Raw genomic sequence first — 26,928 nt, 5'->3', positions numbered from 1 at the left:
AAAATATATTCACCTATATTGCTACTACGGAATTATTGTCCCCCTTAAAGAACTTTCGAGTATGGAATTAATCGTTGCATATAATATGAGGGATTCTAATTAACTGTACTTTTAGATGACATTATTGTTGTTTGATAAAAATGTTTTGTCTTTGTTTAAATGTCTTTATTAATAAGAAATTGTTATTTATAGTATTTTTTGTATGGTTTCTTATCTCCTCCATTTTAATTTATACGACGGTGTTTGATTAGGTACGAAGATTGAGAAAGAAAGAAAGACACACTTTTGCCATAACTAAAAGTATATGTAGATTTTTGAGCATATCATTAAGAGTAACATAAGAAATTTAAAGTTAAAGAGGCCTCAAATATAAGAATGCGTCATTCTTTTTTAAAATAGTGCAGAAAAAAATATATGTCATACTATAAAATGAAAAATAGAGAGAGTGGCACACAAATTTTGTTTTTAAAAATAAAAGAAATCCTTGTACGAATTTATAAAAAAATTTAAAAATGTCTTTTTGTACTTCGAACCTCTGCTATTTATTCTTGAAAGGAACAGTGTACTAAACAATTCACCTTTTTAATTTACCTTATCTTAGTTCAAAACCACTTACCAACAAAAACCAAAAAAAACAAGTACAGTATAATTTTATTTTCTTTTATATTATTGAGTCTCCCAACTATGCCACGTTCACATTTGGCACAACTCCAGTTACAAGAATGTACCCTATTCCTCAGACCAATTGTCTTACCTTCCCTTTCTTCTAAAATAGACTCCTTATTTCAAGCAAAATTCAAGATTTCCATACAAATGATAGTTAAACGAGAAAGATAGTGAAAATCTTTTGTATTTTTAGTCCTTTTGCATCCTCATTGCAATATTTTTAGAAGAAATGTACATGTTGTGGATATCAAAAGATATTGTATGTCTATACAAGGGAGGTAGCAAAGTAATCTATTATTGAGGAGAATATAACTTCTTCGCCAATATCTTTTAGCTTTCTTTTTATAGTGTGCTATTTCGTCCGTCCATGTCCAATCTGTGTCTACTCCATCTTTTTTTGAAGAAAAGAATATTGTAGGAAAAGTTAGATACGAGGAACTTCAACAAAGGTCGATGTGTTAGAAAGGTCTTTTCTCTTTCTCCTTCCATTTAACTTAACTAGGTTCAATTTGCAAGAAAGAGAAGACATTGTTTAAGTAGAAAGTCAAGCTATAGGCATAATAAGGTGTAAGGTATAGTAAATAACTTTCTCTCATTGTTCCATCATCCAACATAATTTTGTACTCTTAGTGATTTCTTAGTTCCTTTGCCCTATGCCTTTAGTCTATCGTCTCCACTCAAACACGACCTTGTTTGCTCGGAAGGACACAACCTTGGCCAACCTTTCGAGTTCTACTTCCAAATATGAAATCGTAAACTCTTTTCAGAACCTTAGTTTCACTTGCTTGGAGCAAATTTTTCGCCATAAAAAGGAATTTCCTCCATTAAAAAATCACGTTCAATCAACAAGTAAAACGTCTATCTTTACAGTACCCTCTGGCATTTGTATATTTTCTTAGCTTTAATGTGAAGATTATTAGTTAACTCTAGCTGCTGCAGTTCAAGACTATTATTATTATCATCAAGTTCTAATGTCAAAAGCCACCAGGAGCATGTTGCCCTTGCATCATTTCAGTATTCTCCTTATAATCACACTACTTAGCAGTGGAACGTATTCTCTCTCACATAAAGTCGAAGATCGGGAAGAAGAAAATGACCATCAAAATACTTGGCAAGAAACACATCATGAAGAAGCTTGTGGAGAGAAATGTGGGAATTTTCACATACCATTTCCATTTTACATGAACCAATCCAAATGTGGCTCTTCACTTTCTGATGCATTTCGCCTTTCTTGTATAAACTCCACTTCACTTTTCCTCAACATTGGTTCTCAAACGTATCAAATTTTTCACTTCTTCTCCGATGGAGTACTTGTGGATTTCCCAAACACCACTTTTTGTCGTCAGTACAACGACCTCAAATCCTTCGGATTTAAAGGAAATGACTACTTTGGCATATCTAGAGATAATATCTTAGGGCTCTATGACTGCGAGGATTCATCTTTGTGCAAGCCGGATTGCGAAAAAAACATAATGCCTCGTTGTGACGGGTCCCCGGGTAGCTACCCTGCGTGTTGCTACCCGTTATCTGATCACAGTGCTTGGAATGCTGATCAGAGAGATGGTTTCTCTACTTTTTCGCAGTTTGGATGCAGGGGATTTTCGTCTTGGGTTGTTTTATCTGGAAATCAAGTAGGGAAACGTGGTGTTAAGTTAGAATGGGCTGTTCCAAGAAATTCAACCACAGCAAGTTGTGCTACTAATGCTGATATTGTCAATGCAACTACTGTTGCTTCTGGGATTAGATGCAAATGCCAAGATGGATTTGTAGGTGATGGTTTTGCTGTTGGAGTTGGGTGCCTCAAATGTGAGTTCTTTTAAACAACCTTACTATAGATAGTTAGCAAACACAAGTTAAATTCCCATTTATAACGTATATACAATGATAGTGTTAAAAATAGATTTACATTATCAGTTCCTTTTAACCAGTTATAGCATGTTGTTTACTGCATGCTAGGTTACCAGATTAGAATTACTTATAGACAGTTATCTATTATTATATTGTTATAGGTCTCTTAGCCTGATAGTGTAAAACTATACACTGTTAGTTAATAGGAGTTAAAGGGTAGCCTAGTGCACTAAGCTTCCGTTATGCGCATGATTCGGAAAAGGGCCGGACCACAAGGGTCTATCGCATGCAGCCTTACCCTGTATTTTTGCAAGAGGCTATTTCCATGGCTCGAACTCGTGGCTTCCTGGTCACATGACAACAACTTTATCAGTTACGCTAAGATTCCCCTTATGTTAGTTAATAGAAGTTAAACTCCCATAAAATTTAACATATATATTGATAGTGTAAAGCATTTTAACTGATGATAACACATTGTTTACTACATTTTAGATTACCAAATAAGAATTACTATAAAAGGTTTCATCTTAACTTGATAGTGAAGAAAACCTGACACTGCCGGTGCACGGAAGTTAAACTCATGACTATATAACAGTGATATATTATCATCAATATTGCAAGATAGTTTATTGTCCATGATTGACTTGTAATGAATGTGAGTTCATTGGCAGCTTGCACTAAAGAAGGAAAGGAAGCATATGGAAAAGCATGTTCTTCAACAAATCATGGTAGAAGGAAAGCAGTAATTCTAGCTGGTCTGTACTCTGTACTAGTGACAGTAATTTCAATTGAATTCGGCATGTTTTAACTCATAACAGAAAGCAGGAGGTATTGAAATAACCAAACTGAATTTGCTATGCTCGATTGAACTCCTTTTTACATTATCACTTCTTGGAACTACACATTCATCTGTTATAAAATGGACCCGTTTTTTCCTCTATGAATAGTTACATGTTATCGCAGACCACATTTATTTGATGGTGCAAATGAAATTTACATTGTTATTGCAGAAAAGTTGATCTTGTGGTCCGGCCCTTCCCCGAACCCCACGTATAACGGGAGCTTATAGTACCGGGCTGCCCTTTTAGCGCAGAAAAGTTGACTGTGTGAATTTTTATTTTTTTTTACACATTACTGCATTTTAACATGTTGTAGAATGTAATTTACCTTATTTTCTGAGTCATACAAATCTTACTTTTTATATACAATTACATGTAATTTGCCTTATTTTCCGAGTTACTAATCTTACTTTAAAAAAACACAAAGTGTTAGTGTATGGAAGTTAAATAGGAAAACGGGTCAATAAATCTATGCAGGTAGTCAGCCTTGATTGTGGACAATGTTGGGGATTTAAGTAATATTCACTGATTGTATAAAGAACTTTTATATTATCCGTATAATCTAACATGTTGCATCATGCAACCTGCCTTATTTATTAGGTTACTAATCCCGCTTTTTATGGGAGAAGATCACCTGTATTTTTCTTTAAGTGACTTGATAGTGTAAAAGATTTTTTTATATTGACAATGTATAGAAGTTAAACTCGCGATGTTGTGTCTTAAATCAATATTAACTTCTTTGATTTTTCTGGAGAAGAGAGACTCATAGCAATTGTCTACATATGCACAGGAGTACTCACTTCAGCGCTCACTATCACCTCCTTGACAGCACTTTTCTGTGTTCTAAGACGGCCTATGAAGACAGACATATTTGATCATCCTAGTATGACTCGGAGTCAGGGTAACATCTCATTCCAGAAACCTTGTACTATCCGAATGTTTACTTACTATGAGCTAGAGCAGGCCACTAAAGGTTTTCAAGAAGATCAAACACTTCTTGATCATGGTGGCAAAGCTACACTATATTCTGGAACTCTAACGGACGCATCAGCTATAGCTGTACACAGACTACAATGTGATAGTGAACAAGAACTAGTCGAGGTCTTGTCTCGAGTGGAGGCATTGCATGCTGTTTCACACAAGAATATTGCCCAGATTCTCGGATGGTCTGTTGATTCAGGATACACCCCATTAGTGGTGTACGCATATCCTGTTAATGGAATGCTCGGGGAACATCTTTGTCGAGCTAAAGATGAGACGAAAAGAGGTCTTGATTGGCACCAGAGAATAAACATTGTTGCTGAAACAGCAAATGTTCTTGCATTCCTCCAGTCTGAGGTTTATCCCCCCATCGTACATCATGAACTTAACGCTAGTTGCATCTTCCTAGATGAGGACTTAACCGTGAAACTCTTTGGACTCGAGCTCTCCACAAATGCAACCATTGATTACAAAAAGCAAACCGACGTTTACAACTTTGGACTGGTCCTTTTGGAGGTTATCACAGGTAGCAGCTCGGATCATGTTCCATCAAAGACGGCTTTACAGAAGATAACAAGCGGGAAGTTGGAAGAGATAGTAGATCCACGTCTTTATTATCACGAGCAGCCTATTTTTCGAAGGGAGCAGATAGAGATAGTTGCAGACCTTGCAACAAGATGCATAATATTTGGTTCCCAAGATGGCAAATTTCACATGGGAGATGTTGCGAGAGAACTGGTTCACATATCAAAAGATGGAGTTGATGGTAGAAGTAGGAGGTGTCCGTCGACTCATAATCTTGAAGAAACTTTCTCCAATTCAAGTCTTCTTCAGATGATATCTATGTCTCCTGATTCAATACATGTCCCTGCCAGAGGCTTCGCTTAAGAATCTCTTGTTCTGAATAAAAGCCACTATCAAATCACATTCTTGGGCTTTTGTCATCATTAAACACTTGCTGTAATTATGTAGTTATCTCCTCCTGCTTTCTCTTAAGTATACACAAGCAATCTCTTGTTTTAATAAAATTTTCCAACCCTCAATGTCTTAAATCCGTTTGTCACAATAGCTTTTGTACATTGCTTAGTGTCAGTCGTGTATTTTCGTATTCCTAGACTTCTGTTATTTTTGATTGCATTACTTAGTGTTAGTTTTGTATTTTTGCTTCGGTTTTCCGTTTGGTTTGTTGGTTGTTTTCTCTTCATTTTATCTTTCCTGAGCCGAGGGTCTACCGAAACAGCCTCTCTGTCTTCTTAATGGTAGGGGAAGATCTGCGTACACACACTACCCTCCCAAACTCTACTTGTGGGATTACACTGAGCTTGTTGTTGTGGTTGAATACTCTCCATCCAGTTACCTGTCATTGAAACTATTCACTACAATGATATTCACTGTACCTCATACTAAGTAAATGTCCAGATCATGAGATCAAATGTTTCTATCACATTGAACTGGCGTTTCTCCGATTGTACAGCATATCTTTCCTGTTGTAGTAGATCATTTGCCAGATTGCCAATCTACACTTACTATTAACCAAAATTAGATGATAGTGTAAAAGCGAGTCAGTTTAAATGTCTTGAACAAGTCAATTGCAACCTCACATCCTTATTATTCATTTTTTTTGGATAACGGTGTTGTTTGGACCAACTTGTGCGCACGTCGATTATTTCACCGGATATATATTACCTCTCATCAACACATATACCAAATAACTCTGCCTACTTAGGCTTAAGCAAATGGAAAGAAACCACCTAGTATTTTTTGTCTTCAAATGAATTTTGAACCCTGTTCTCCAAAATTTGCACACAATACAATGAATGGCCTAACTCTGGGTCTTCAGTGCATATCCTTACACCAGTTTTTTCCCCGATGCATTAGATATTCTGTGTTTACGCATGATTCGAGAAGGGCCGCACCTCAAGGGATGTGATGTACACAGCCTACTCTAATGAAAAAGAAAACAAAGAAAATGCTGACTGCTCACTGCTCTTTTCCGTTGTTCATCAAAGACCGAGGATGTTCTCGAGATCTACTTTTTGCTAGATGGCTGTTGCAAACAAAAATAATCTGCTACATCCAGTGTATTGGTTTCATCCGAATCCAATAATTTGATACATAAAATAAAGTTATGTGAAAAAATCAATTAAAATTAAATGGAACCTATAGAACTGAAATTCAAGATTTGCCGTTGGTCTTTTAACTTTCATTGGTACTAAGGTAAATTTGGAGAAGCTTGTTTCTACCAAATTATTGAAGTGGAAATTTGGAATTGGTGACATAGCACAGAAGTAAACACTTGAAGCCCTGATTGGCTGTCACGGCCCAAAATTCGACTAGTCGTGATGACACCTTTAACAACATTCTTGGGCTTTTATCAACATTAAACACTTGCTGTAATTATGTAGTTATCTCCACCTGCTTTCTCTTAAGTATACACAAGCAATCTCTTGTTTTAATAAAAAATTCCAACCATCAATGTCTTCAATTCAGTTACCTGTCATTGAAACTGTTCACTACAATGATATTCACTTTAACTTATATTAAGTATTCAATGTCCAGATCATGAGATCAAATGTTTCTATCACATTGAACAGGCATTTCTCTGATTTACAGCAGTCTTTTGTCCTGTTGTAGTAGATCACTTGCCAGATTGACAATCTACACTTATCATAAACTAACCTTAGATAGATGGTAGTGTAAAAACGTGTCAGTTTATACATGGCTGCTGCAAACAAAATTAATCTGCTACACCCAGTGTATCGGGCTCATCTAAACCCAATACTTTCGATACGAAAAATAAATTTATGTGAAAAAATCCATTAAAATTGAATTGAACCCATAGAACTAAAATCTAGATTCGCCTCTGGTCATGTACCTTCATTGTCACTAAGTTAAAATTTGGAGAACCTTGTTTTTAGCAAATTATTCAATTGGAAACTTGGAATTGGTGACGCAGCACCGAAGTGAAAACTTAAAGCCCTGATTGGCATTGCAGAATTTTAAATCATTGAAAAACAAAGTAATCCAATTTCTTTCCATAGGCAATTCATAAGTTGCCATGGTTGAGAAGATAATACTGTAATCAGTGTTATCCCTTGTGGCTTTATTACTTACTGTCCCCAATATTAATCATTTTGACAAGCTTTATTTGTTCTAAAATGTTATTTTAAAAGAACAAGCATTTATTGTTTTTTTCCTAACTCACCTTTACTGCTCCAATTAATAGAGTATTAATAATGAAATGTTTATGACGAGATAAAAAGTAGTTTAAACTTAAGTGTCTTTCTTAAGAGGGATGCAGCAAGAACCTTAACAGACAAATAATATGACCGTACAGTCAAACATTTCTATAACAGCCTCATTTGTCCAGAAAATGAGGCAATTAACCCCATGCAAGAATAAAAAGGGGCAGATCAGTTGGAGATTTTAACGTAATATTTGTCTTTCATTCCAAAGACTACATATTTTTGTGGGATAATGAGGCAGCTTTTGTTGGTTGCTAGTGACAAAAGCATATCTTACCAAGGGGGTTTAGGGCCCAAATTTTTAGTAGAGACAGACATTATGTAAGCTTGTTTTGCAGGGAATAGGTATCCTGATAAGCAATAGAAGACTGCAATATCTGTAAAAGAGTTCATGAATACCATCTATTCAAGAGTTCCAGTAGTAGAGATGCTGCAGAATCCTTGGCTTTCTTTACACTCGGCATAGGTTCTCCGATACATTCATCTGTCCATCCTTTGTCTGAAGTATTTACGCGTACACCATATGTAAACCTCTTTGCATGTGCTGGACCACCCTCGTGCACACTTCTGAAAAAGACCAAATTATTGATTCAGTTTGCAATTCAGAGTGAGGATACAGACATATTTTTGTTCAACAATAACATAGCATTTGCAATAGCATGTAGGTAGAAAGCTAAAATGTAAAAACTCTTCTTACCGATACAGTGGCATAGGCCAATTTCTACGTAAGCATATATCATTCAACGTCTGCCTGGTATACGACGGGTTTCCGTTCTTCTTTTTCTTCCCATCTTCAGCCTTCTTAGCTTCGGCTTCCTCCCTCTCTTTCAACACAACAAGGGCATTCCTGGCAGCCAACTTCTGTGCCATTTTCTTTTGAGGATTCTGAGCCATTCCAACCTGAATACCATCCACATATACTTCAACTGTAGCTATATTCCCACTTCGACTTGCTTTGTACTCTAAGCCTTGAGCTTGTTGTTGACAACGTTCTTGTAGTTCACGAACTGGATGCATCGGCAGTGTTTCTGGTGTGACCATTGGATGCAATAATGGTTGAAAAACCTGAGAAAATTCACGAATCAAGTGAGCTGACATCCCTACCAGAATTCATTCGCCAATAACAGGACAGCTGGATAATGAGGTTAATTATTACAAGGCCTTTGAAACTAACCTTCCACACAACTGCAGTATCACACCCACTGTCAAGAAAAATAGCCCCAGCAATTGATTCAAAAATATCACCAAGAACTTTAGGAGCTTTGCAATCCCCTAAACCAAAGGAGTTGAAACCTGGTTTCGATAGTTCATTTTTAACCTCACTCACAAAGTCACGAATCTGGACAAAAAGGGGGGGAAATGGCATTGGTATTTATTCTTTGCAAAAGGAGAAAGTCCAATACTGACAAAAAAAATGAGTATGCAAAGTGGAAGCGAAGTTAAAGAACCTGCTTTTCTAGGGCACTGGATCCATGACGAAGGTGTAAATGAAGGCCATGTTTAACCGCAACACGTGCAAAATTCTCATTGTTCACAGCTGCAGCTCTCAAGTCGGTTAATCGGCCAGGGGGAAGATCTGTGTATGTAAAGAACAAGTGCCTCGTGATGAGATGATCTAGTACTGCATCACCCACAAACTCCAGTCTTTGATAACAGGAGACCCCAGAAGACGGGCGTGAAGCATGAGTCATTGCTTCTAGCAGTAGGCCTTTATCATTGAAGCTGATGTTCAGAGCACCTTGTAATTTATCAAAGTCAACACTCCTGAGTACATTCTCGGGAATGCTATAAGGCCTAATAGAGTACTCAGTCTCTTTGAAGTCAAAATCAACCTCAACCCCGATCCATTTCATGAAATGGTTTGCAGCATACTTTCCACCATCAACATAATATACGCCAATCAGTGCTTCCACAACATCAGCCATCGTCTTGCTAGAGAGTACACGATACGAACCTGAATCGGTATCAAGCTCACCTTCTTCAGCTTCCTCATCTTCAAACTCATCAGCAGCAAGAGTCTTTGCTGCTACAGTCCCATTTTCTGTTATTTCATGACCAAATATGGATGATTCGTCTTCATTGATGTCCTCGTCATACACAGGCAACACCCCTGGAGCAGCCCACCTCGATGGAGAAAATCGATCTGCTTGGATGTATGATTGGAGTCCCTTATTTAAGGCATATTGGTACAATACCATGTTGCTTACCAATTGTTGTCTCATCCTGGTGAGTTGGCCTTCATGTTTCTGGGGATATTTAAGGAAAAGATACCGACTAACAACCCATTTTAGATAGGCATCTCCAAGAAGCTCTGCTCTTTCATAGCAGAAAGTCTCTTGGCAGGAAGCAGCTGTCAATGCTTCCAAGATCTGTATAACAAAAGGCTTAGGCATCAAATGAAGTCGTAAAGACAAACTCCAGAAAATAATCAGAGCTTTATTTTACCTTCAGTGCTGGGACAGGGTAACCAATCATATCCTTAAGCTGAACAGCAAGCAGCATGCTCTCAACCCTCCTCATGATCGAGGGCAATCTCTGAGCACCCCGAACAAGGGATCCCGGAAGTGGATGTAAAAAGCAGAGCTCAGGAGGGAGGAAAACATAATATGTTTTGTCAGTAGCTTCTTCAAGTTCACCCTCGTGTTCTACAAAAATTAATTCCACAATTACCAAAAAAAGACATGAACTAGAGACAAGCTCAGTCAGAAAAAAAAAGGAAACAGGCAAAGTATAAGCAGACCTTCTGAATGTTCAAATCGTGGTGACAGAAGGTTCTTGCAATATGAAACACCACGGCCTCTTAATAGAGGCTGCTTTTTATAGACCAAATCAACTCCATACCTGCATACAAATCGGACTGGATAGCCAAATGCACCAAGGTTGTACTTGAAAACAATTGAAGAAAAGAGCTTCTCAAATCTAGGACTTCCAAATAGCGGATAAGGGAAAAAGTGTAGGCCAGTTGCTCCAAAAAGCCAACTTATCCCGCCCTTGAAAGTAATTCAGCCTTTAAAATGAGAAGCCTTTTATTATTCAAGTACAACCAAGGTGCACTGATACCACCCAATCCTTGCAAATAATTAAGCATTTGTTAGCAGCAGAATTTAAGAAACCATGGTTCAAACTTCTGAGGACGTGGGAAAAGAAGAGGAGACACTAAGATATGGGTGATAACGTACTTTTGCTTGTAATAAGCAGCATAACTGCTGTACTCAAGAGGACCTAGGTAACCTTCTTTCCTAGGAAATGAGTTCTCTGCAGTCATATCATTGGGAATGCAATCAACATAAAATCTCTTTCCAGAATGAGCTGCAGTGACAATTCTTCCTACAATATCTTCTGGTCTAAGACAACAGTCAGCCATCATTATCTTGTCTTTACTCGAATCAACTTCAACCAAATCAAGGCTACTCCGGTGAGGGACCAATCCAGATGCTTTGACCACATCAAAGTTTGCAATAGCACCTCTAACACCGTATGTAGGATGAGACTTCAATCCAAATGCCATACCATGTCGCAATTTCGCAAAGCCATATTCCCTTCGATCTCCACCAAGAGCACGTTCACTGGTGCCAAGATATACATCTGGACGAGCTTTCTGAAGAGGATTGCTCCATACATCAGTTTTAGTAATTTTTTTAATAAGATCCCAGTTGATATCTTTTATAGGATCTCCAGATTCATCACCAGTAACAGGGGCAAATAGATATGCCTTTGCAGGGTCCCAAGGAGTGGTGGATGGCTCAACATCAACATCCAATACAATGCTCATCATTCTTACATGAAAGCTCTTAAGGGACGCCAACTGCCGGTCAGCAGAAATTAGAATTTTGTTAGTAGTTAAATGCTAAGCATCATAACTTAGATAGTAAAAGAAATCTCAACCTGAGACTCTGTAACTTCTATTGGCCCTCTGAAGACAAGAGTCGCCTTTGTTTCTACAGTCCGAGCAATAAATAAATCCATCGACATCGATAATACCTGTATCCAATACGAGAACAAGATGATTATTGAGGGAAGAAACATTAATAAATTCACATTTGGTAAATAGATGTTTAAGCTTAAGATATAAAAAGCAAAACAAAAGACGAACCTCTGCATCCAGCTCATTGCCAAACAGTATTGCAAACTCTGACACATCAGTTAAGAATGGGTCCTTCGAGGTGCCAATATTCACACATTTGATAGCATACATATAGAGGTGAGAGCTGTCACAAGAATCCTTCCCCGACAAAATCCATTCACCCTGGGAAGAAAAAGGAGTTGCACATAATTGTGTTGAGAATATTGAAAGGCAGAGATCAAACCAAAATTTGTTCCTTAAACTTACTAATGAGAAAACTGAACAGAAACTCTTCTGTAATAGCAGAGCATACATCAGAATGCAAACTCTTCCCCCAAAATCATCCACTGTCTTATACAAGAGAATAGTGTCTACAATTTTATAATTTACTAGTACTTTCTTCATCATTGCTCTCCTATTTTGTGGTGAACAGAGTAGGACATAATACATTCATTACGAAGGGTAAGAATAATCTGCAAAACGTATAGAGAAGGCTGGAGAAGCTATTCCTCAAAGTAAACTTTGAACAACGGAACCCTTAAATCAACAGGGCAAGCTAGAGGAAAAAAGGAGCTTTGACGATGGTCGAGGGTGCCAGAAAATGGACTATGGAGATTATTCTTCTAAGAATATGATGCTCACAATAAAAAGAATTCACGGTTCAGATTTGAAGTCTTGCGAAGATAGAGGGGGCATCTGGCCATAAGAATTTTTTGAAATAACTGAAGGAAAAAGCATGCTACGTTTAAAAAAAAAAAACTTTTTGGGAAGAAGAGTGCCTTACGGCGCTTTTTGAGTAAAAGATATCTTCTAGTACATGCAAAACACTCACAATATTTCACAAAAGCCTATAACTATCCAAACAAATTTTCTTTTGCACAAAAACTCTCTCCAAGAAACTCCTCTGTAACTATTTTTTGGAAATTGTCCAAACAGGTCTGGCGTTAGATTGAAAAGATGATTGAATTTTTTTTTATTTTTTTTTTGTTGCAAAATGCTTTTCAACTTTTGCAACTTTTTTTGCTTGCAAGTTTCCAGGAAAAAAAAAATATATCGTATTCCGAACTTCGCAAAATTCTTTGGAAAACTGAAAAGCTACAAATAAAACTCGGAAAAAACGTAAAGTTGGTTTCTTCAACCAAAAAAACAACCAAGACAAACAAAGATTTTATTCAAAAAAATCATTTTTCCAACCAAAAGCTCCTCAAGTTGAAATATATTTAACCTGAGACAATCAAATACTTCAACTTGCTTGGTTTTCATTTCCCTGCTTCCAGTGGACTGTTTCTCATTTGAAAAGTTTAGTCTTCAAACAAGAAAAGAGTACAGCAAAATATTTGATTAAATAATGAATAACAAAGGCACTAACCTTGAGAATATCAGCTACACCTTCAGGATAAAATTCCCTGTGCCTGGAAGTTCCGGGAATTGGATCACCTTCATCATCCTGTTCAACTTTCTCCAACTCCGCCCCACTTCCTTTGTCTGGCAAGAGCATGTCCGTAAATGCCCCCATCTGGTGGAGCTTCTTGCAAGCATCCAAACAAACAGCCTGCATCAAGACTACTTTTAGTTGCTGATATGTCAAAATTGTTAATTGAGAACAAAAGGAAACGGAGACCTGCTGGGCAAGGCGCATTGAGCTGCACACAGGGCCCTCAAGTTTCTCGAAAGGTGCATTGCACGGGAGTTGAAGCCTACATGAATATTCAGTAGGGCCACCTGGCTTCTCATGACGCTTCATTATAAACTCAGGACGGAGAATTGAGTACCTGGAATGAGACAGTAAACCAGTTAAACCAATCATTAAAATATATTTCTCAGTAGGCGTACGTATGTAATCCCACCTGTCACTTGGTAGCTGGGAGCAATAGAAGTGGATCAGCCCAACAGCAGAATTTAAGCTCACAACAGCTCCAGTGGACTCCACCTGATAAACTGAATCTGTTGGTGCCTCCCCAGAGATCAACTTGGAGGCACCTTTGAGATGACTAATATCAGTCCGCTCAATTGCTTCTTTCCGCAATGTCTCTTCACTGTTTCTGGCATTCCTCAGAAATGCTTCATGCGACAAATTATCTCTAAACAATGATTTATAATATCGCTTTAGAATTCATTACAATGCACAAGGAGGAGGATTAGAAGTGCTGAAATACATAAAGAATGCAGATACCTCTCTACCATCAAAATATAATCTGATCCAGGCTTACGGGCACGGCCCCTAGACTGGATATACGCCAAAATAGTTTTCGCCAGGTCAAACCGGATAACAACATTGCATTGCCGTATGTCAAGTCCTTCCTCAGCAACACTAGTAGCAACTAACAAATTCATCTGTAAAATACTTGCAAACAATTAGGAGAAAACAGAATTATCTATACACAAGCTGCTTTTGGCACAGTCAAAAGATTCTAGAAGAGAAACTTTCCAAAGGTTCAGTTGCGTGTAGAACGACTACATGAAATTAGGAATTCCCAACAGTAAGATGCAGCAACAAGGGCATAGAGATATTACTAATAGTTGGCCACCGAATGTAAGGCCCCGGAAAATTTTTCCAAGTAATTTGAGATTTCGTCGTGCCAAGGTAGGCTAATTATTTCATTTTGTGTGCAAATGAGGATTCATGATATAATGGGTATCAATCGGATATGTTAATAAGCATATAATTCATATTAGAGGTGAATTGGGGTCTAAGGAGAGGCCTAAGTCTAAGCCAAGTTAGAAAAGTTTCATATTAGACGAAATCTGTAAATGAGTGCGCACAAGACCTCACTTTGAACGATCATATCTCCAGTTCTATAAGGAGTTGTGTGATGCATAACCTATCAAATTAAAGCCCTTTGAGTCTAGTTTCCAACGCAACAAACCATTCGTCATTTGGAGGTGTATACAGAAAGTTATGACCATTTTACTGGGCAGGTGTCTCTAGCGCAAACATTAGCGCGAAGTCGCGCATTATGCTGAGTATTCTGCCTCCCGCGCGCGAACATAGCGCGAGCTTGCGCGCCTGGAAGGTTTTTAAATATCCTAAAGACCGGAAATAAGAGAATTTGAGTCATTTCTCAAGCTTAGGGCTTCCTCTACACCCCAACTCGACCAAGGCATCCAATTGCACACCTAAGGTGAGTTTTTAAGTGTGTTTTCATGGTGATTTCACTTCTCAATCACTAGTTACAACATGATTTTGATTGGGTTTCATAGGGTTTCTTCAAAATCTCAAGAACACCCCAAATTTGTCTTTCAAGATTTGGTCTACAAGAGGTAATCCTACACCTTAGACTTACATATATGGAGTTATTATGGAAATATGAGTATGGATTAAGTATTGTAACTCATGGGATGGGGATTGGAAGTCATAGGTGCCTAACCTAGGTTGTGTTGGTATTGTAGAGATTGTGAGGTGGGTTATTGGGGTATGATTCTTGGGGTAATAGTATTATGTATACATGCATGTACAAATTAGGTTTGTGGGAAGATTGATGAATATAAATAAGTAAAGATTGGGTTGGGGAAAGAAGAAAATCTTGTAAAAGGAATTTAAAATCAAGATGCTCAACTAGTGTTTGATAAAATGCTCAAATGAGCTGAAACCATGAATACCTTCCTAAATTTGTGTTAATTTTGTTATGTCTCAAGTAGATTGGGATTGCTAGAATTTTCGAAACGTCGTAGTAACTTAAGGAAAGCTCAAACGAGGTATGTATGGCTAACTTTGACCTTTGTAAAGTCACTTTGTTTGGTGTACGAATATTTGGTATGTGATATCTACGTGGATTATTTGTGGCATTCTTGTGATTGGTATGATTTGATTGTTCGTGGTTAAGTCTCTCGATATAATGGTGTACGTAATTGGCAATAAACCAAATGTGTGATTGTGAATGTGTTATGTGGTAAGAGTTGAGAAACAAATGATGGAAGGAAATCGTAAATGATGCAGTTGGAACAACTGTGGTAAGAACATATATGGCTTGTATTGGCAATTATCGCGGTGACATAAAATGCATATGAGTTGTTGAATATGATGGAAATAGTATTGATGGCTATAGAAATTCTTTGAGAATTGTTGTTGTTCTTTGTGAATTGTTGTTGTCGTTGTTGTTGTGTTGTTTGTGAATTGTGATTGTTCGGTGGGATCGGGTTGCGCGCCGCAACACGAAGTAATAAGGTGTGGGTTGTGGTGATAAGGGTGGCCGAGGTAATAAGGGTGGAAAAGTGATCGAAATCACTATTGAAATGAAAATATGAGAAAGTTGTGAAATCATTGATGTGAAAATGTTGAAGGGGAAATGGAGAGATTGTAACTTGTTTGGCTTGATGGTTTTCTTTCATGCGTATTTGATTGTTGGTTCCATGACTACTTGTTACTTGTGTATGGTTTGAGTTTACTTAGGGCAAGTTTGTTCATACATACCAGTACAATTCAAATGTGCTGACGTCCCTTTTGCCGGGGGCGCTACATTCGTGTTATGATTGTAGGTGGATCCATAGCAGGTACTCCAGTCCACCGACCGTAGCTCCCCTTCACTTTCCGCCAGAAGCATTGGTGAGCCTTTTTCCTCCCGGGGCCTTGCGTGGCTCATGCCCCTTTTTATTTCGGAGTCTTGTTTTGGTTTTTGGTGTAAGGTATAGTCGGAGCCTTGTTACCGGCAAGTATTGTATCACTCTTTTGTATCCCTAGAGGCTCCGTAGACAGGAAATGTGGGTTATGTACTTATGTATTTTGGGCAGTATAACTTGTAAACCACGCTAAGTAACTATGTATGCTATGTAAATCTCGTAAGAATGTGTTTAAATTTATAAATGGCTATTTCACATGGTTAATGGGAAATGGAAACGCGGGGTAACACGTGGAATAGGAAAGGCACCCAGGTCCGCTTGGCTGGGGCTGCCCGGTCTAGCGCCGGTCGCGCCCCTCGGTTTTAGGGCGTGACACCGAAAGACAACCAAACTTACTTCCTTATAGCTATTAGTACTCTGTTTCCAACAGCATAAGTTGCAGCAGATAATTCAAATTATATCTTGTTTTAGAATTACCTAATCAACTTACAACAACAAGAAGAAACATAAAATAAACCAACTTCACATTTCAAATCACTGCTTCATTTTCAGCAAAGATTCAATAAAGAACTCAAGAATAGCAAGGCCGGCAGTAAAGGTTTTTAAAAAGCAGGCATGTCACACATAAGAGTTAACTCCAACTTGAAAATGCATAAATAAGTGACGGCCGCTAATAATATCATATAACATTAATCTACTGCCAATACTAAAGAGTAAACCTTCTAAATGCTGCTGGTAGGCTACTGATGTAAAACTAATAACAACGATATTGAGTACATAGCTTGGTACTGAGACATACACGACCATCTCGAAATTTGGCTATCGTGTCCTGCATTTGGCCTGTTCGCATTTCTTGACTATTGTTATGCCCAATTAAACTTGATGAAGTGATAAAACTTAGTGAAGGGAGCTCCTCAAAAACCTGCATGCTTAGCAAAACTTGTCATAGGATAGTGTCATGGCAATGCCCTTTCCTGATAAGAAAGTGAAAGAAGCAGCTATGCACCTTCGGAAGAACCAAGGCTGTCACAACACGTTCAACAAATATTATAGCACGAAAATCCTCTGTATGCTGATACTTGAGAAGTATCTTAATTAATGATTGAACTTTTGGTGTCACTTTCCCATCAGCCACAGCAGCTCCTAAAGTCACATCTACATGCTCTCCACTAGATACAACTGCAATAGACATCTCCAATTATGTCACAGATCATGAGTACACTTTTCTTATGAAATCATGAATACATTTTTCTTGGTAAAAGGCCTCAACATGTATCACTTTAATATACTCAGCAATGAACTTTTTACATTTGTTACAAACTTATGCTTCTCTTGATGTAAGAGCATACTAAGGCATAAGTGTTACATCTGAGGCATATCAAATATATACCCCCACATTTGTGAAGGTAAGACACGACAAAGAAGCTAGCACAAAATGGGTACAGGTAAAGGGCATATATACAGAATATCCAACTGATTGAATATGGTCACTGTGATACAAGATAATAATCGCACATATGTTCTCCACATTCACAGAATAATCAATATGATATAGAATATATTGAACACAGTAATGTCTGGCAACAATTTGAATATATGATCTCCGCATTCACAAAGTTCAACGTATGATTTTTAAGCAATTCTTGTATTATGGATACATGATTAAACTACTGTAACAGGTGCTTACCATGACTTTCAAGAAGCTCGCCCTCCTCCATCTCATCAGGCCTATCACAATCACTATTCGGATTGTTACTTTCATCCATCTTACCATTTTCTGCAACTGCTCCCTCTGATAACTGGCATTGCAAGAGAGAGACAACCTTATCCAGGTAGGATTCTTGGAACTTGACATCAAGCTGGTAGCTTGCCCTTTCATCATTTTGTAAAGCTGTTAAAAAAGAACACGCTACCTACAAAATAAAAAGGGCTTCAGGAGATGCTGCATGCGAAAACAACCCATTTACAAGAAAATAAGGAACAAAAAGAAGTGGTAACATTTACTACCTTATAGGCACACCACTGTCCCAGTTCACCAAGAGCATAGTTGATAGCCCTCAACTTTTGAATTAAATTAGCAGCCCCATCACTTTCAGTTCTTTCAGATACACCATAGACTTGGCGCAGCTCTTCTCTAGCTCCAGCATCACGAGCACCCATAAATTGCCATTTACTTCTTCTGGAACTTGACTGCGCAGCTTCTTCAACCGCTGATTCCATTTGTTTTATTTGTTCATGAAGGGACCACAAACTAGCGGCTTTATCATACTCCACTACTACTTCTGACGGCATTGGCACATGTTTCTCGAGGTCCTTGCGGTCCTTTATGGTAAAGACGACAGAATCTAATTTCGTCTCCAAATTACGAATCTTTATTGCACAATCAACTTGGCTGGAAACACCTATATCAATCGCAGACATTACAAATTTTGTGAAATGCAGTAGCTCAATATAACTGGCAATAAGGATACAGAGAAACAGAGCAGAAATAACATGAATAAAGTCAAATTTAAGATTTAATACAAAAAGGGAAGAGCAGACTTCGCTCACAAATCCCTTTCGACAGAATCAATACAACTCAGAAAATACAGAGCAATACAAAAGGAAACATATGACCAAGCCGAGTTTGAAATTTAGTAACAAAGAAGGAAAGAGGAAACTTCATCTGCAAAGCTATCACTTTTGATAGATTCAGTCTTATTAGGGCAAAGAAAGACTACCCTTCAAGTTAACAGGTGAAGCAGTCATGCCAAAAACAGATGGCCTTTTGTCCTTTTGCGTTGTATGATAGAACTCAGACATTACTAAAGAATACGGATGCTTCTTCACAGCATGATGGCATTCATCCAGAATAAGGAGATTAATTGCTTCCATTTTTATTATACTGTGCCTCAAGATGTTCAGAAGAATCTGAGCAGTCATAACCAAGACCTGCAAAAAGCAGAAGCACTCGAGTGAGAAGGAATGGAAAATTCAACCGTCAACCAACTCCCACAACTCAGTGATGTGACAGTTATTCTTCATCTTATTTTTCATACGTACATTAGTGAGCATCTGAAAATCAGATCACACTGATGCACGCAGCAAACAACTGTAGCTGTGTGTAAAGACTAAAGAGAAGAACGCCTCTTTGCACAGATAGTTGGCTAGACTGAATAGAAACATGAGACTACACAAACATCCATACTGTAAATAATATTTGATGCTATCTTGATGTATTATTAGTCTAGCCAACTTATCTCATGAGGGGGGAAGTTATCCCATGGATAATTTTGTCTATTTCTCTCTATCCCCCTTCTCTCACTCACGTGCCACTCGCTTCCTTCATCTCACAATACATCAAATCCAGGCAAAGTACTACCTTTTTCTTTTGTTCAATAAGTTCTCTTTTTTGTTTAGTTTTATACCTAATTTCATAGATAACATGTCATGTTGATTTTTTTTTGAAAAGGTAACAATGATAACATGTCATGTTGATATTACATAAATATTTATCCAAATAAAAAATTTAATACTATATTGAATTGTTTATCCCATGCATTAACTCTTTTTTTTTTTATTGCACCGGGTGTCCGAGCCTCTATGAGCCCCGACTAATCCCGGGGGTGCACAGGCCCTCGGCAAGGAGTTTCCCGCAAGTGCACCACGGTTAATTCAGGTTTTACCCAGTCCGATGGCCCTCAGAAATTGTTTGCACCCAGTGGGTTTCGAACTTGAGACCTTGAAAGGGAACAAACCCCAAGGCTCAAGTCAATTGCCACCAGGCCAACCCCTGAGAGTTGCATTAACTCTTAATCTTGTATATAGCTTGTCTTTAGGTCATAATTAGTAATTACCAGTGTTTTTGAGAGCGAGAAGCACAAAAAAGCGACAGGGGATCGCCTCGCTTCAAAAGCAAAGCGCGAAGTGAAGCGCAATTCTTAAAAAACATAATGTAATGTAATGTAATGTAATATATATATCAAATAAAATTAACTTTATAAACTGAAATACACATAAAATTAATAAATAAAGGCTAAATAAGAAGAAAAAAGGAAAAGAAAAAGACGTGCATGCCCTAGCAGAAGAGACGAACGGGGAGAAGAAAAAGAAGAAAGAAGAAAAAAAGAAATGAGAAGAAAAGGAGAAGAAGAAGAAGAAAGAAGAAAAAAAAAGAAGAAATTACCTGGACCGGAGGCGGCTAAACGGAACCCTAGAAGTAGCATTGAGGTCGATGGAAGGGAAGAAGAGAAGAAATGTCTTCAATTCACTTTGGGGTTTATGTTTAGTATAATAAAATAAAGATTGGGTCTCTTTTCAAAAAAAAATTGGCCCTTGTTGACTGAAGCGATCGCTTTTGCGCTTCTCGCTTCTGTGTCGCTTCTCACTTCAACACCTGAAGTGATCGCTTTTGCTGGTCGAGCCGCCTCAACTTCAAAAAAGTGAAGGCTTGTCGCTTCGCATTGCTTCTCGCTTAGAGCAATGAAGCGAACGCTTTTTAAAACACTGGTAATTACTACATATATTTACAACAAGGATATTTTAGTTACGAAAATCCTAGTCCCATCTTTCATCCTTTATGTACAAACATGGGAGAAACTTTCCTTACTCTCTCATTAACTAGCACCTCACTAAAATGGGAGTGTCACATCCCACCCTATATTTGCGCATGAAACAAAGGAACCCTAATCACAATTCACAAAAGGATCCGCAAAATTCAACAACTTGTCCAAAAAAAACATGTACCCATGTAGACCCCAAGACAGCTTTAACTAATTCATCATGTGCATTGCAATCACATCAATCATAATATCAGCAGATTGTTGAAATTTCAGCTCACTAGCACCTGAAAAATTACGTTACAACCATAGATTAACTATAAATATGTACAATCTCACAATATACAGTCCATTCCTTTCGCCTCTCTGCTAGCCAGATGAGAGATAAGTTGATTGTGGGACCCTACAGTGAAATATCCGGGCAAGTGGTAATTTTATAATACTGAAGACTTGGAATCAAAACTTTAGCGCCTAAATAAGTTTTGCTTCACAAAGGATGATGAAGAATTTGGGGAGGGGAGACAACACACCCACATCTGTCTAATATAGCTCTTTCCCCGCCATGGTTAAAATAACTTAAATGTCAAGAAACTCCAACATCACAAAATTCCAATCGAGGTAATGTTGCACATGATACTGAAACTTCATATAGAAAGACATTCTCCTTCTACTTGTACTGATGAGGAAGCTATGTTTGTGTTGACATATACATTTAAGGACATTTACAAATGCATTTATGCCCGGGGTCAAAGTCGCGGCATCTAAGTACAACTTCAGAAGTAAGTGTCCAGAGAATTGACAGAAGAGAATTGAGAGAATAGTTAAATTATTCACAAAATCAACAAAGATTCACAAATGACTATAGTTACACCAGTTAAAAGTGAAACCTAAGTTAACAATGGCAGTTCACGGAACCAATTGATGATTGGCTATGCATGGTGAACAATATACTTACTAGACGTTTCAATAAGTCTGTAATAGCACAATATGTGGGTTTTTTAGAAAATAATAGGAGTATCAATATGTCGTTTGTAAGGCATTGGATGAAGGATATGATCATACAAGTCCAACAGGGATTACCAAATCACAGTTATGTTCTTCCCATTTGGTTATTGCATCTATTGCCTATTGGTTAGACCCACGGCTATAGTTGATACTTCTGAAGCAATGTCAAGATGAGATAACAGACATTAAAAAATTCCTGACATGCTGAGGAACAGTGTTGTCAAAAGCTCATTTGAGGCACGCTTAAGCCCTGAAGCTCAGGGTTGGCGCTGCACCTCACTTTGGATGCACTTCTGTGTTGGCATGTCACTAAGGTGTGCGCCTCTTGAAAAGAGAGGTACTAAATAATAAATACGATTGACAAAAAAATGTATTAATTGTATGTTACCATCTCAAAAAAAGAAAAGATATATTAATTGGTAAGGAAATCATTATGAACGAAGTTGTTACTTTTTTCCTTGCATCACATATATGTTTTTATGATTTTCATTGTTTCGGCTTCTTTTTTCTTTTAGCTTACGAGTTATGACGAAGTTCTGATGGAGGTTTTAGGGAAACGATTGGAGGCTAGCGGTGTTCCAATAGAGTATACTAGGGTGATTAAGGACATGTGATGGAGTTAAGATTCGGGCGAGGACTGTGGGAGGAGACTTGGAGCATTTCCAAGGTGACAGGGTTGCACCAGGGATCCGCTCTTAGCCCGTTTTTATTCGCTCTGGTGACGGATGTGCTGACGCGACACATTCAGGGTAAGGTGCCATGTTGTATGCTATTTGTAGATGACATAGTGCTGATTGACGAGACGCGAGGCTGGGTAACGCTAGGCCAGTGTTTTTGAGAGCGAGAAGCGCAAAAAAGCGACAGGGGCTCGCCTCACTTCAAAAGTGAAACGCAAAGCGAAGCGCACACTTCATTGAACTGAAGCGCAATTCTTAAAAAATATAATGTAAACCTTGCAAAGACACAATATAAATAATCAAAAAGTTCAATTTAAAAACATAAAAGTAGGTACCACTACCACCAATTCCTCCATAAACCATAGGACAAGCAAAATCACATAAAAATTAACTTTATAAACTGAAATACACATAAAAATTAATAAATAAAGGCTAAAATACTAATCAAATAAACTGAAAATAATATATATATATATATATAAAAGATTAACTTTACAAACTGGAATACACATAAAAATTAATAAATAAAGGCTAAAATACTAATCAAATAAACTGAAATATAATATATATATATATATACACACACAATAATTAACTTTATAAAGTGAAATACACATACAAATTAATTAATAAAGGCTAAAATACTAAATAAGTAGAAAAAAAGGAGAAAAAAAATGAAGAAAGAAAAAAAGGAGAAGAAGAAGAAAGAAGAAAGAAGAAAAATTACCTGGAGCTTCTCTGTTGAAGTCTTGAACCCTAGCAGCAATTGATTTTGAAAGATGGTCTTTACTTAGGTTAGGGGTCTATTTTGTATAATAAAAAAAAAGACCCAAACTTTTTTAAAAAAAAAAAAACTGACCCAAACTTTTTTCCCTTAAAAGTGACCCCTTCCACCACAAAAGCGAGCGCTTTGTCGCTTCTCGCTTCTTCTACTGAAGCGACCGCTTCGTGTGGTCGCCTCGCCTTAGGCATGGAAAAGCGACAAGACATCGCGTTGCTTCTCGCTTAAAGCGATCGCTTCGTCGCTTTTTAGAGACAGGCCCTGGAGTCTAAATGTTTCAAGTTGAGTAGAAAACAGAATACTTGGAGTGCAAGTTCAGTGATGTGACGCATGAAGCCAAAGTGAAAGTGAAACTTGATACACAAGTCATCCCTAAGAAAGATAGTTTCAAATACCTTGGGTCTGTAATACAAGGCACGGAGATATTGACGAGGATGTTACACATCGCATTGGAGGGGGTGGATGAGATGGAGGCTCACCTCCAGTGTTTTGTGTGATAAAAATATGTCACCAAGACTTAAAGGACAAGTTTTACTAGACCGACCATGTTGTACGAGGCTAAGTGTTGGCCAGTCAATAAATCTCATGTCCAGAAGATGAAAGTAGCAGAAATAAAGATGTTGAGATGGATATGCGGGCATGGCAGGAAAGATAGGATTAGGAATGAACTTATTAGGGACAAAGTGGGAGTGGCACATATGGAGGACAAGTTGTGGGAATCGAGGTTGAGATGGTTCGGGCATGTGAAGAGGAGAGACATAGATGCCCTAATTAGGAGGTGCGCGAGGTTGACCATGGCGGATCTGGGGAAGGGTAGAGGTAGGCCGAAGAAGTATTGGGGAGAGGTGATTAGGCAGGACATGGCATTGCTCCATCCTACCGAAGACATGACACTAGATAGAAAGGTGTGGAGGTCGAGTATTAAGGTTGCGGGTTAACAGGTAGTCGAAAGTTTCCATTAGTCTTACAGTAGTATTAGTACTATTCTTGTATTTTCCTATTCTTAGATCTTTATTATTACAGTTGTGCAATTCACTTACGCTATTTTATTACGCTTTGCGCTTAAGCCTCGATACACCTACATCGTTTTTAAATGCTTTTCGCCTTTGACAACACTGCTAACGACACCTTTGTTGTTTTCACAAAATATATGATGGGAAATTAGGAAAGCTTTAATTTTTAACATCAAAACTACAAACCATGCAGCTTACGGAAACCACTCAAAAGGAAAGCAGAACTAAAGAAATTTCACAAACAGATTCACCCAAAAAAAGGATAACAAGAACATTTCATCAGCTAACTTACACCAATATGACTTCATAAGCAGCCATTACTTATACTTCCAAGTGGTTAAGAAAAGGTATGACAAGGTCGATAAGAATATACTCCCTCCGTTTTAATTTATGTGAACCCATTTGACTGGGCACGGAGATTAAGGAAAGAGAGAAGACTTTTGAACTTGTGGTGTAAAATGAAGCACATATATTTTGTGTGGCTATAAATCATTGCATAAAGATAAATTGTTTCCAAATAGGGAAAGAGGTCATTCTTTTTAACACTGACTAAAAAGGAAATAGGTTCCCATAAATTGAAACGGAGGGAGTAATAAGATACAGCAAACACATGTGTGAACAAACTTGTATTTTGTGCACACTTATTTTTGCTGAATTTCATTATACTCTTGGTGCTATTTTTTTCTTAATACATACCCTTCTCCCAAAAAGAAAAGGTGTGCACAAACTTGTTGGTATTAATAATCATATAATTAGAATAGAGAAGCATTAACCAACCTGTTTAGTTTCAAACTCACGCTGCCACCTTCGTGCATCCCAAAAATCTTGGCCCATCTCACCACAATAATGGCCAACTTGATAACCTGTTTGCTCACGAATAACTTCTGCTTGCTATGTTCCAAAACAACAAACCAAATTCAATTCCTGTTTACGCGATTGTGAAAATGGGTAAGCGGAAGACGTGCTAAACAAATACCTGATAAACAAGTGGAACTTTAGGGACCAGAAAGACAGCCAGCATCTTCTTGTTCTGTTTGTGCAAGTCATTACACAGACTCTTCATGAGGAGGATGCCAATAAGCGTTTTTCCTGCTCCTGTTTCAAGAAAAGCAATTGTATTTTTCTTTCTGGCATGCTCAAGTACATCCAACTGATACTTGCGTGCTTGCTCCTTGGGAGCTTGTTCCTTTGGTTTAACATCTTTCTTCTCAATAGCTCCAGAAGGTTCAACGCTTCTCTCAGTCGATAACTTCCCCTCTCGATTTCTATCCGCTTCCCATGAACCCACCCGAAATACCATCTCATTCTTTTCTTTGTCCCTTTCCCAGAAGCCCCTTCCTTCCCTCCATTCTCTATCTCTCCCACCATGATTTTCCCTTCTCTTCCTTTGATCCCTATCTACTCTATTGATCTCATCATTCTCGAGGTCGCGGAATCTCTTCCTCGCCGCCAAAGGTGGTCTATCACGGCCTCTCTTCTCGCGGCTATCACCACTAAGTCGTGCCCTTTTGCCATTTCTCTCTTCTTTACTATCATGATAATCTCGTTCCTTATGCCTAGAAAGTCCATTTCCTTCATGCAAATACTTCTTTCCCCTGTCACTTCCGTTTTGCTTAGTATTATCCTTGTTAACTTGTGGCTCATTGTGCTTAATAATTTCAGCTGCAGCTGAACCTTTACTACATCCATTACTATCATTGTGATCCACACAAGGTACAGAATCATCACCACTCTTTAATTTTTCAAGAATCCCATCAATTCCACCGAAGAAACAAGGATCAACACTGCCATCAACCGGACCCAATTGATTCGATGGCTCAACGGGGACAAAATCTTGGATTAAATCATCACAGGAAATATCCTCACAAGCATCAAGCCAGTATGAGGGTTTCTCAGAACCTCGACCATCATCAACCTCCATTACAGTATTGTAATAATTTTTACCAATTCATGCGCACCCAAATGAGCAACAAAATATACAGTATTATAATAATTTTTACCAATTTATGCACACCAAAATGAGCTACAACTACTCTATGAACTGCATGAATAAAATAACAGACAGCCCAGATACTGTATTAAACCCTAGAATCAAAGTTTATTCTTCGGCATAAAAAGGGATCCAAAATTCGAATGGAGTGAATAGAACCGGGTAAAGAAGGAGAGAGGAAGATTGCAGATTGGCGTTGGATAGACCGTACGAAGCACGCAAATATAGTGGACGAGCCAACAAAAAAAAAAAAGAATCAACTTGATTTATTAGTGCGATTTTTCAAAGATTCGCAAGGTCTATCTTACGCCGATTCTGCTTTCTACTTCTCTTCTTCTTTTGGTCCCAACTAAATTTTGTTCCCAAAATATTCTCTGTTTCTCTGATAGGTATAACAGTTTTGAAGTGAAGTGATGGAGAAAGGGGGAAAGGGGCGGCCGTTTTGTCAACTCAGGAGGAAATTGCACCCTTCTCCGCTAGCCCTAGCAAATAAGTAAAACATGTAGTCAACCCTATATAAGGTTGCATTAGCTGATTTGAATTAGCTTATAAAACCATTGAAGCTGATTTGAATTAGCTTATAAAACCATTGAAACTGATTTAATAAATAAGCAGTTACGCGTTTGGATACAAGTGTTGAAATTGATAATAAGTTGTTGTAGTATTTGATAAAAAAGTGCTGATAAGCTCTTTTTCTGTTAAAATGACTTAAATAACCTTAGAAC

General features: G+C 37.9%; 2 protein-coding genes across 2 annotated transcripts; one reads left to right on the top strand and one right to left on the bottom strand.

Moving 5' to 3' along the window:
* Window positions 1–1,001: 1,001 nt before the first annotated feature.
* On the top strand, window positions 1,002–5,445 carry LOC104241537 (probably inactive receptor-like protein kinase At2g46850). Its single transcript, XM_009796483.2, has 3 exons — window positions 1,002–2,472; window positions 3,186–3,269; window positions 4,144–5,445. The coding sequence occupies exons 1-3, from the start codon at window positions 1,638–1,640 to the stop codon at window positions 5,220–5,222; spliced, it is 1,998 nt and encodes a 665-aa protein (XP_009794785.1). The 5' UTR covers window positions 1,002–1,637; the 3' UTR covers window positions 5,223–5,445.
* Window positions 5,446–7,643: 2,198 nt separating this feature from the next.
* Window positions 7,644–26,697, bottom strand: LOC104241536 (endoribonuclease Dicer homolog 1). Its single transcript, XM_070155418.1, has 20 exons — window positions 25,190–26,697; window positions 24,991–25,104; window positions 18,920–19,130; window positions 18,207–18,601; window positions 17,887–18,112; window positions 17,206–17,378; window positions 16,999–17,121; window positions 13,816–13,976; window positions 13,490–13,723; window positions 13,264–13,414; window positions 13,012–13,194; window positions 11,673–11,825; window positions 11,465–11,560; window positions 10,759–11,384; window positions 10,320–10,420; window positions 10,025–10,224; window positions 9,028–9,948; window positions 8,754–8,918; window positions 8,277–8,644; window positions 7,644–8,146 (listed from the first exon to the last, which is right to left on the bottom strand). The coding sequence occupies exons 1-20, from the start codon at window positions 26,132–26,134 to the stop codon at window positions 7,969–7,971; spliced, it is 5,724 nt and encodes a 1,907-aa protein (XP_070011519.1). The 5' UTR covers window positions 26,135–26,697; the 3' UTR covers window positions 7,644–7,968.
* Window positions 26,698–26,928: the final 231 nt, after the last annotated feature.

The sequence above is a fragment of the Nicotiana sylvestris genome, chromosome 8 (genome assembly GCF_000393655.2).
Source record: "Nicotiana sylvestris chromosome 8, ASM39365v2, whole genome shotgun sequence".
Classification (NCBI taxonomy): domain Eukaryota; kingdom Viridiplantae; phylum Streptophyta; class Magnoliopsida; order Solanales; family Solanaceae; genus Nicotiana; species Nicotiana sylvestris.
The sequence above is the reverse complement of the archived record's forward strand: the minus strand, read 5'-3'. Positions and strand labels throughout refer to the sequence as shown.

Coding starts and splice junctions, on each gene's coding strand:
- LOC104241537 (XM_009796483.2), top strand. CDS start 1,638: ATGTCAAAAGCCACCAGGAGCATGTTGCCCTTGCATCATTTCAGTATT. Junction 2,473..3,185: donor TGGAGTTGGGTGCCTCAAAT/GTGAGTTCTTTT, acceptor GTTCATTGGCAG/CTTGCACTAAAGAAGGAAAG. Junction 3,270..4,143: donor GAAAGCAGTAATTCTAGCTG/GTCTGTACTCTG, acceptor ACATATGCACAG/GAGTACTCACTTCAGCGCTC.
- LOC104241536 (XM_070155418.1), bottom strand. CDS start 26,134: ATGGAGGTTGATGATGGTCGAGGTTCTGAGAAACCCTCATACTGGCTT. Junction 13,195..13,263: donor CAATGCGCCTTGCCCAGCAG/GTCTCCGTTTCC, acceptor GTCTTGATGCAG/GCTGTTTGTTTGGATGCTTG. Junction 10,225..10,319: donor ACGATTTGAACATTCAGAAG/GTCTGCTTATAC, acceptor TAATTTTTGTAG/AACACGAGGGTGAACTTGAA.